We start from the raw sequence: 10,849 nt of genomic DNA, 5'->3' as shown, positions 1-10,849 counted from the left end.
GAACCAAGAAAGTAAATACATTTCTCACAGCATAAAAAAAATACAGCTGAGTTCTGTACATAAAGCAATATAAGTATTCTCACACTGGGGCGAAAAACAACAACCCTCGTATACTGAGAGGCAACATTAATCTATAAAACAAAAAATAAAACAAAAATAAGGTGGACTGGGATATACACTGCAGAAAGGTTACAGCTTAAAATATGAAAATTCATAGTATGGAAATATTGAAAGACTCTCAGTGGTAATTTAAGGTAAGAGACTCCAACAAAGATGCAGCGAACTCCATTTGGGTGTCTTCGTCGATTCTTGAAAAGGAAGGAACATGAACAAAGAGAGATTTGTGACCTTTCTGTTCAGCAAAGCGGAGAGAGTGATAATAGACATAGTTGCACACAAAACGATCAGCATCATCGGATAGGACCACATCAAAACACTTCTTCTTTAACTGCTTAACAATCCCCTCGACCGATAAAGAAGTCTTGAAGCATCAAAAGAGAGAGATTTTTTTTCCTTTAGATTTATATACAGTAATGATAAGTGTTAAAGAGTTTTGGCATAACAAAATGAGATTGAATAAGTAAATGCAAGCAACATTCTATGAGCCAGAACATAGTTGGAGCTGATTGTTTTTGAGAGCATGTTCAATAGGATATTTTTCGGTGCAATAAACTAATAGAGGAGAAACAGAGAACAAATACCTGTCTTGTTCTGGAAATTTCTCCATCCTCGTAAACTATTGGAAGTTGCTGAAAATATAACAAAATGGACAGTCAATACATCGATACTAAAAGTTGCAAGAGAAGTTATGCACAAATTATAGTAACCCACTTGAGGTTGCCACCCATGCTCATCTGGACAGCGAAAAGTGGCTTCATTATATGCCTGTCTCTCAACAGCAAACTCCTTGGCTCCACCACTGACTCCAAAGTGAAGCTGAAAACAAACATCATTGGGAAAATGTTATTTTCCACATTAACGAAAAACACCTAAGAAAGTATTGTAAGTATCCAGATGACTGTCTCTGAACTGCCAGTGGATCATATTTTGTATTTAAAAGCGTATAGAAAAAGAAATCAACCCCTTATTAATCCAATTTTTGGTGATTTTCTGATAAATAAAATAAATAATAATAGGTCAATTTTTGCCATGATAATATCCTTAATTAAGAACTACAAAAATCTCCTTCACTTAGCACAGAACAATTGGCACCACATCCAAAATTTAAGTTGACCATCTATTAAGGTTCTGTACTCACCTACCGGCACCTGATTGTTTAACCATGAAGGATTGCTAGAATAATTTGACTATGTAAAGGTTCCATAAACTAGTCTGGTTTATCTAGATACCAGGATTATCAGATAGAAAAAAATGCTGTTTTTTTACAGAGTCATGGACTTTAGTTTGCGGGTATTCTTCATAAGCCACTGTTTTCAAACCCCTAATGGCCGCTGTGAGGTAAATTAAGCAGCCAGTATCTCCACAGAGCCCCATCAATTAGTTTGGCTTTATCCAAACACCGGAATTATCATAGGATATAATAGTTCACTAACTCCTACAAAGTCATGGACCCATGTTGTGCATCACATAATCAGACATGCTTGACTTCATGTTTCGTCTATTAAAAAGAAGTCAAAATTCTTATCACAAACAAACTACTATTACTACCTTTTAAACCTCTAATTTCCACCACTGTTACTAGATACTCTCATCCCGGTACCGATACTTGTTTAACATTTTCCAATTGTTTAGCAAACTGATTCTCCAATTTCGACAAAAAAAAAAAAAAAAACTTGAAAGAGAATTTATTAGTCTAAGTTGCCAATAATAGAGTTCGATTTCAAAAAACTAATCTTTTCATTAATTAGCAAATTTCTACTGATTGTTGTAAACGACTCTTCTATAATCTATATTATTGATCCAAAAAAAAAGACTCTATAATCTATATTCTATTTTATCAAGACATAAAAAAAAATCTAGATTTTAAAATATAAAAGCAATCTGGATAGCATCAGTTAGATTCCTATTAAACTATATATGGACCTGTATTAGCAGTTCTGCTTTCTTCTCATCTTTTTTCATAAAATTTTAAAATCCGTTCAATCTAAACAATTCCCTCTGTATCAAGAACTGCAACTCCATTTTATCAAGTACTCCAGTATTCGTTTTTTAACTTTATCTAAATTCACTTTTTTAGATAAAGTGAATTTGGCCTAACACTTTTGCCTAAAGTAAGATACCTTTTAAGAAACGTGTTTCTGCTGAACTCCGAACAATTTTAATAAACAGGAAAACTAGAAGAAAAAAATAAATAAATGAAACACTCAAAATTAGCACCAAGTTCAATGGGAATTGAAGTTTTAATATTTTTCAACCAAAAATTATAAAGAAAGAAAAGAGAGAAGACTAACCCAGATAACCTGTTCATTGTTGTTCAAAGAATCTGTTGTCAGTGATTCAGAATTTGAAATACTTGATTCCATGATATTATAAAGCAAAGGAAGTGATCCATCTCCAGCTGCATCAAGAATTGTGCAACTCCCGATATTTATACCACTTGGTAACGGATTACCTCTTCTTTTCAAGAACCCTTTTAAATTACTTACTATAACTTCAGTTGGATTATCTGGAACCCCATGGAATTTACCGAATCCAGTTATATGAATTGTTACAGAAATAGGTCCTTCAGATCCCATTCCTTGCTTAGATCAAATCTAAATTCTAATTTTAATCAAAAAAATGATAAAATCAGAACCTCAAATTTTCTTACAATCAAAAACTGGAGAAGAAGGGTTGAGATGAAGATCCTTGAGATTCGCGGTAAAATAGTTTAGGTGATCCAAATAAGTGGATCTATTATATAGGCGGTCAGAAATGGAATTCGAAGATACGCTTTCGCATATACCCCTCTTTATATGGTTAATTACGATTCTATCCAATTTTTGGATATGTTTAAATCAAGTTCATGCGTGGTGACCACTGAGCATGTAACGGAAGTTTTTCTCCTTGGAACTTGCGGGAAAGAGACTTTTTTTTTTTTTTTGATGAAAAATTTAAATACTAGATGACGGCTGTCACGGTGGGACGGTCGACCGAGAAAATTGACATAAAATTTTGTACTCATAACTTAGTTCGGCAATAATGACACGAATTAGGATTTGTAATTTTTTTTTGATGGAAAATAAAATTTATTAACTAGCAAATATAGTACATGAGATTTACAATATCATTTTTATCGAAAATATTAGAATCTATGCTAGTTGAAAGAATTTTTTGATGCATGTTATCTGATATGTGTTGAAGCTTTTTAATCCTTGCCTCCTTCGCAATATAGTCCGCTGCTGAGTTACTCTTCCTCTGGATTTGTAAATTTGTAAAGCAAAATTCCAACAATTATAGAGATGCTAAAAATGGTTAATGTCATGTCCAAGCATGATCTTTCTTTCAACCAAAAAGAAAAAGAAAAACATGGCCACCATCATGGGGCAACCCAAATTAACAACAACAAGCCAAGGAGTGTAGAGATGACATTTTCTTTAAAGTGTATCTATCCTACATGCGTGTCATAATGTTGAATTACCAAGTATCCTACTTTCACGGAACAACAAAACTTCTTTGCTTCCTGAAAGGTAAAATGGTACTTATACTTTCCTAGTTGTTTCTAGAAACCTAATAGTAGTTCCTATGGAATGAACAAACTCAGAGTTTGTTCATTTGCTCCCACGATAGTGTCACGTACTCGGTATTGTATGGGAGTGCCCATATCCTATTTGTGTCAGTATCTAGTATAAGTTATTGGTGGTATTTAACTTAAAGAGTGGGTGTGTTTATCAATTGTAAGGATGGCTTAGACGTAACCATCTGGTGGGATTGTAGCCGTTAGATGTTAGGTTAGATTTTTTTAGCTTTATAAGCAAAAGAGTCTGTAATGAAGAAATTTATCAAATTATTAATCAACTGGAACTTTGTTCTTAGGCTGTGTTCTTCATTGAACCAGATAATAGGCTTGATTCGTGAGAATCAAGAGAGGTTTATCCTCGATCTATCATCCCCACCTTGTCACTGTACTCCGCTACATGACAATTGATATCAGAGCCCATATCATATTTGTGTCAGTATCTAGTATAAGTTGTTGGTGGTATTTAACTTAAAGGGTGAGTGCGTCTATCAATTGTAAGGATGGCTTAGATGTAACAATCTGATGGGATTGTAGCCGTTAGATGTTAGGTTAGATTGTTTTATCTTTATAAGCAAAAGAGTCTATAATGAAGAAGTTTATCAAATTATTAATCAATTGGAACTTTGTTCTTAGGCTGTGTTCTTCATTGAACCAGATAATATGCTTGATTCGTGAGAATCAAGAGAGGTTTATCCTCAATATATCATCCCCACCTTGTCATTGTACTCCGATGCATGACAATTGGTATCAGATTCACGATCCTGCATACCTGATTCATGATGGGAGGAGGTGATCTAGCACTACAGGAGGTTGCTGCTCAACAACAACTTCAGGGTGAACGATTATCAGTGTTAGAAAATCATATAAAAGATATCAAGATCAATTTGAGTTCGATCCAGCAAACTCTGAATCAATTACTGATTCGTCGTCCAATGTCAGCGGTTTCGTCTCCAAATTCTCCACCAGATCCTGGTTCGTTACATGAAGATTCCAATAAAGTTGCAATTCCTACTAACTCAATTGGAGATTTCACTGTTCTTCCATCTGAGAAAACAACATCAATTCCTACTGGTGTTGATGACGAAAAAGATTCTCTCAAGTTCGAATTAATCCCTCCATTTTTCTTCATCGAGAAAGAAGATGTTGATTCGCTCATGGTGTGAGGTTACCATTGGAAGAAAATTCAAAATTAGAGATCAATGGCTTCTCCGAGTTGAATCAACTCAAAATGGGTGCGGTGACAGATTCTTCCCTAGAATTTTACTTCAACAAGTTTGAGGAGAAGTTCGAAACTCATGAATACTTCAAGGTGTTGTTGTCCATTTTCTACAGCAAATTACATGGTGCGGCTTGTTATTCTTCTCTCCTTAATGCCACTCGCTCCTTATTTGATCGAGGTAAGTGTACTGTGATCTCATCACTTACTTATGAGAAATTACTTCTTCAATTGCTTCTTAGCCGGGGTTTGACTCAGATTTGCGGTTTCAAAATTCGTATCCTCATTTATGTGTTACTGATATTGCAACTCTGGGTACAAAGAAAATGTTTGTTCAAATGTCTGAGAGTAAGGATATGGAATTGGGTAGAGTTTTTGATAGTGGCAAAGAATCAGATAGTATTAAGGAGTTTTCTAATCATGTTGGTGAATATGGATGTGGTTTTGTTACATTTACTCCTTTGATTTTTCTTCTTGGGTCGATTTTAAGGGAAGGGTACAATGGAAGTTTGGTTCTGTTTCTGTTACCAAGACATGTGTATCCGTTTGAATATTAGTTTCTGAATTCGTTGGCACTTAGAATTCTCGATGTTGCTGAATTCAGCGGTGAATGGAAATTTAGATTGCTTTCAACTAGTTGGTGGAGTGTAACAAATGCTGGTTGGTTTTTTATTCGGCCTACATCATTTAGCTGCCTTGTCCTTCCCTGGTATTATGAGACCAAATGGTCGTCTGATTCTGAAGTTTATCAACAACTGACAGCTATTCTCACCCGTCAAATGAGTGGTAACTTTAACCCAGCTTCTGGTATACGATTCTCAAGCACCTCTGCAAAATTACTAAGCTTGTTTAGTTTAGCCATTCTTGAAGGAGATGGAATTGTATCCAGAAGACTATGTAGTTGGTGGTCTTCACCAACAAAGAATTTTGGCAGTGGCAGAGAAGATCTTCTCTTGCAACTTAAAAGGGTGAATTACACGTTAGTAATAGATAAATTTCTCTTCATCGTCATGCATTTTTCTCGCTGGATATACGATCGTGGGAAAGGGCGTGTTATTACAGGGACTTTTAATTTCACTGATGCTTTTAAATTTGGTGTTCATACAAATACTTCTTGTGTGATTATTATTATTGGGTGTAACTCAGAATTTCAGTTCAGGGTCATGATGTAACTCTAACTGTGCTAATGTTGAGGGTATTCTCGCAATGGAAACTGGAAACAAATGGTGGTACTAATCTTTAGTATGCATTGATGAGAATCCCCAGTCAGGATGGAGCTGTTAACGAGTCTGCACCAACATTACCTCTCACTGAAGTCGCGAATTCCACGTTTCTCATAGTACTCAGCTATGTGTTGAGGCAACAAACTGAAGTTTTCAAGAACCTTAAGGTTTACTCTAGGTTTAATGCAATGTGTGTGGTTCCTTGTCAAATTTTTGAAGCTACAGAGGTGAGGGGACAACTACACTTTTCCCTGGTATACGAAGTCAAGACTAATGCAAGTGGTGCGTCTATTGGTGCCTCCTCCACAAGGAGTTACGAAGATAAGGGGTCGGTTTATCTGGAGAGGAGTAATTTGTTTCTGACAGATTTATGGAGTACGCGGAATATTAGTGGTACTATATAGCCTTGCATCGACTTATCGGTAACTTCTGTCTCTTTGGGTTACAGTCGTTTATTGTTTGTTAGAGGTAAACAACTTGACATTGTAGTGATGACATTTTCACCAATTAATGATGTTATACTCATTTGTGTGCTGGCGGGGACTTCTAATAGGGTTAGAAATTTACACGGGTTTACACCAAGGGAAATTTTCACTGAGATCTATAATGTCACTTGTGTCAACATGTTTCTATACGAGATGCAAACCCATCCTGCAGTTCGTCACCAGATAGAGGTTAGTCTACAGCTCGCCTCCAAAAGGTCTGTTCCCTTTAAAATTCTGGAGGTTGACGAAATGGTAAAGCAGATACTTCATCTCATAGTGTCTAATGTCAAGAGGGAATTTACTGGTGGTTCTATTAGTGCATACACAACAATAACCTTTGAAGACATGAGGGCAATTTATTTTGACACACTCATAACTCATGAGTTTCATTCTCTTGTCCGTCTGAAGGGGGTGACAATATCTATCAGAGATCTGCAGGGAAGACGGTTATTGGGCTTGGTTAGATGTGCATTAAAGCCTCACACACGTACTCATTTTTGTTGTGGCTATTGGGCTTCTCATGTACTACATACTATTTACTACATACTACATCCTTACTGTTACTCCAAGGCTCCTCTAGGTACAACGATGCTGATTCTCCTTCAACTTTTGGTGCTTCACTTAACTCGCATCCTTGAGGACAATGATGTTTTCAATGGGAGTGGAGTGTCACGTACTCGGTATTGTATGGGAGTTCCCATATTCTATTTGTGTCAGTATCTAGTATAAGTTGTTGGTGGTATTTAACTTAAAGAGTGGGTGCGTCTATCAATTGTAAGGATGACTTAGATGTAACCATCTGGTGGGATTGTAGCCGTTAGATGTTAGGTTAGATTTTTTTAGCTTTATAAGCAAAAGAGTCTGTAAAAAAGTTTATCAAATTATTAATCAATTGGAACTTTGTTCTTAGGCCGTGTTCTTCATTGAACCAGATAATAGGCTTGATTCGTGAGAATCAAGAGAGGTTTATCCTCAATCTATCATCCCCACCTTGTCACTGTACTACGGTACATGACATATGGAGTGAACAAATATGAAAAATGGATGTTCAAATCATCAAATCTGTTGCTTTGAACAATGAGTCGGAACATCCAGCGCGCGTCTGTGTTAAAGGCGGGCGACATTTCTACTAACGCTGGCGACCGAAGGAAAACCGCCAGCGTTTTCACCTCCATCGCGCGTCCTCAGATAGAGCGCTAGAGTTTTTGGTAATGGCGCCGCGTTCTTTCTAAAAACGCCAACTGCTCTTCCCATCCCGGCACCCTCGCTCCTTTCCTTTCCCTATAAATTCACTTCGTCTACAGACTTAAACTCACATCTTCCTCAACATTACACAATTTCCGTACGGTCTCTAACTTTTCTTTTTCTTTTCAAACAAAACTATTCATATCAATTCAATCTTTCAGAAAAATTTCATCTTTAACAAATATGGCATCCTCACAACAACGATCACAACAACAAACACCACAACAAACACAACAAGAAACACAACAATCACATCAAAGGAACACAAGAATTCGTGGTCCCAAGTATACGATGGATGAAGACGAGTCACTTTGCAGAAATTATGTATTATATACATTATATGATATCAATGGTATTTTTCAAGAAAAAAAAACTTTTTATGGTAAGATTTTACAAAAAATTCGTGAAGAAACCAGTAACATTCATAGTCGTGATGTCGAAGGGTTGTGTCATCTTTTTTGCACAATTTCAGGAGCCGTTAGTGAATATGTAGCTTTGATCACTCAAATGTGGAACAACAAAAGAAGTGGTGAAGGAGAACCAGATGTGGAACGAAGATGTCGGGAAGAGTGGAAAAGATCCCACAAAGGTTCAATCTTCCAACATGAAACTTGTTTCACCATTTTGAGGGTGCTTCACAAGTTTAATCCATACTTGTTGGAAGGTCATCAAGTGCCTGGAAGATCACCACATGGTCCAATCTCTTAGGATTTTCAGAATGGAGGGCCTGCTTCCTCACCTGATGGAACTCCAGGTAGTCAGGATCAACATAATAGTAATCTAGACGTTAACACCAACTGCAAGAGAAGAAGACGAGGGTGAAAGCTGCAAAAGAAGCGAGAGACGCAGCCCAACGAGCAGCAGAAGGAGTTTCAAGCGAGTTCAACTATGCTGATCACAAGGCAATGAAGATGCAAATGGAGGCAGATAGAGTCAGGGACCGTGCCATTTCTTTAAATAATCAACAGAAAAGTCGTCTTTCGCGAGAACAATACTACAAGGATTGTAAGCTAAACAAGTTAATCTCCTTGGACACCGGCAAAATGAATGAACGACAATATGCTATATGGACTAAGCAAATGGATGCGTCCGAACAACAACAAGTCCAGGCCGATCAATTCCAGGCCGAACAAGCCCCCCACCAACAAACTGAAGTCACCCCTCAACAAACTGGCCAGTATGTGAATGTGGAAGACGAAGATGATGCCTCCGAAGAGAAAACGAAGAGGAATTCAGTGTAGTTAAGTTTAATTTAATTTAGTGTAGTCGTTTTAATTTAATTCAGTTTAGTTTAGTTTAATTTTACACGTTTACTTAAAGTTTATTTAAAATCACTTTTAATATAATTGTCTCAAATTTTAGCACACAACTATAAATTACAAAACATATTAATTAAACTAAACAACAACTTTTAATATAATTTCCTCAACTTTAAATTAAAATCTCTGTATTCCTCTTCCTCTCCCCCTGTTTCTGCCTCTTCCCCCGCATCGTATGCTGCTCCTTTTAAAGCCCAAAAGTGCTTTGTTAAATCTTATCTTAGTTGTGCACAGATTCCCCGATTTTGGAGTCTATCAGTGGCAAGTCTATATTCTCTTGCCGGAGGCCCACGCTCTACCACAAGATCCTTGGTTAAATCTTCATCTGGAAAACTAGTCCAGGCTGGGTCACGCCTGATTTCTTCAATGACCATGTTATGCAGAATAATACAAGTCAGCATAATTTTGTTCATTTCTTGAATATCAAAAAAGCGCGCCGGCCCAGCTATGATGGCAAACTTCCTTTTCAACATGCCAAAAGTGCGTTCAACATCCTTTCTGCATGCCATTTGTTGGGTGTTAAAGTACTGCATATCCTTCGAAGACGTCGGACCAAAGCCTACCTGTTTATAAGATTGAACCATAGTTGACCATTCTGGATAGATTCCGTCTGCTAGATAATAACCCTGAGTATAGTGATTACCGTTGATGGTGAAATTACAGTGCAGCGCGACCCCATTCTTAAGATCTTCAAACAATGGTGACTTATATAAAACGTTGAGATCGTTATTTGAACCCGGGAGTCCAAAAAAAGCATACCAAAACCAACAATCATAAGTAGCTGAAGCTTCCAAAATTACAGTTGGTTTTGGATAATGAACCTTATATTGGCCTGCCCATTCTACCGGACACACATGCCACGTCCAGTGCATGCAGTCAAGACTACCTAGCATTCCTGGAAAATCCTTCTCGGTGTTTTCTGCAGTTATTCTTTGAACATCTTCCTGAGTAGGTTTTCTTAAAAAGGTTGGACCAAAATGCTCGACTATTATTTCGCAAAACAGTTTGAGATACCTAAATGCGGTTGTTTTCCCAATACAGATGTAATCGTCCGTAGAATCCGCTGGTACCCCGTAACATAGTATACTGAGGGCCCCAATGACCTTTTGTTCGGGACTAAAGCCTCTTATATGTCGTGCATCATACTGATAATTAAATAAAGGTTGTACCTGACAAAGCTCGGCAATAATCCTTTGCGTCAATTTGCGTCCCATGCGGAATCGACGCTGAAAATCCTCATCGGAATACACACAGTCATGATTAAAATAATCATGCATCATTTTTTCGTGGTAAAAATTTCAATTCCGCCGCGTCCATCTTCTAGTCGCAGCTTCATATGGCTCTAACGGCTTTGGTATGATCCCAGTTTGTAATTGCAACAAAAAATTTCGTCTTCTTCTATCTTGATCTGCATCTTCATCCATTTGATGCAAAAACTCCATACACATTTCTTCATCTTCATCGTACAACATGTCATCCATCTCCATATCCTCCCCAGAAGAATCAAAATCAGAATTCATGATTGAAAATTGAGAGTAATCGAAATTAAGAAAAGATTGATCGGATGAAAGATTGTTGTGTATTTGTGAGATCAAATTTGAGACGTATTTATAAAGGTGGAAAGTAGTCGTTCCGGTGACCGTTACAAAAGTTGCCATTGCCGTTGGCGGTCGTGCCTCAAA

The 10,849-nt window shown here is 37.1% G+C and overlaps 1 protein-coding gene across 2 annotated transcripts; it reads right to left on the bottom strand.

Moving 5' to 3' along the window:
• Positions 1-2,846, bottom strand: LOC113300083 (pyrrolidone-carboxylate peptidase-like). 2 transcript variants are annotated; one of them, XM_026549259.1, is made up of 4 exons: positions 2,421-2,846; positions 832-936; positions 702-749; positions 1-481 (listed from the first exon to the last, which is right to left on the bottom strand). In XM_026549259.1, exons 1-4 carry the CDS (start codon positions 2,694-2,696, stop codon positions 239-241), a joined length of 672 nt encoding a protein of 223 aa, XP_026405044.1. In that variant the 5' UTR covers positions 2,697-2,846; the 3' UTR covers positions 1-238. The 2 variants fall into 2 exon arrangements, with proteins under 2 accessions (XP_026405044.1, XP_026405043.1); XM_026549258.1 differs by having other exon boundaries at positions 2,412-2,844.
• Positions 2,847-10,849: the final 8,003 nt, after the last annotated feature.

The sequence above is a fragment of the Papaver somniferum genome, chromosome 7 (assembly GCF_003573695.1).
Source record: "Papaver somniferum cultivar HN1 chromosome 7, ASM357369v1, whole genome shotgun sequence".
NCBI classification, from domain to species: domain Eukaryota; kingdom Viridiplantae; phylum Streptophyta; class Magnoliopsida; order Ranunculales; family Papaveraceae; genus Papaver; species Papaver somniferum.
This window is presented reverse-complemented; position numbering and strand designations above follow the sequence as displayed.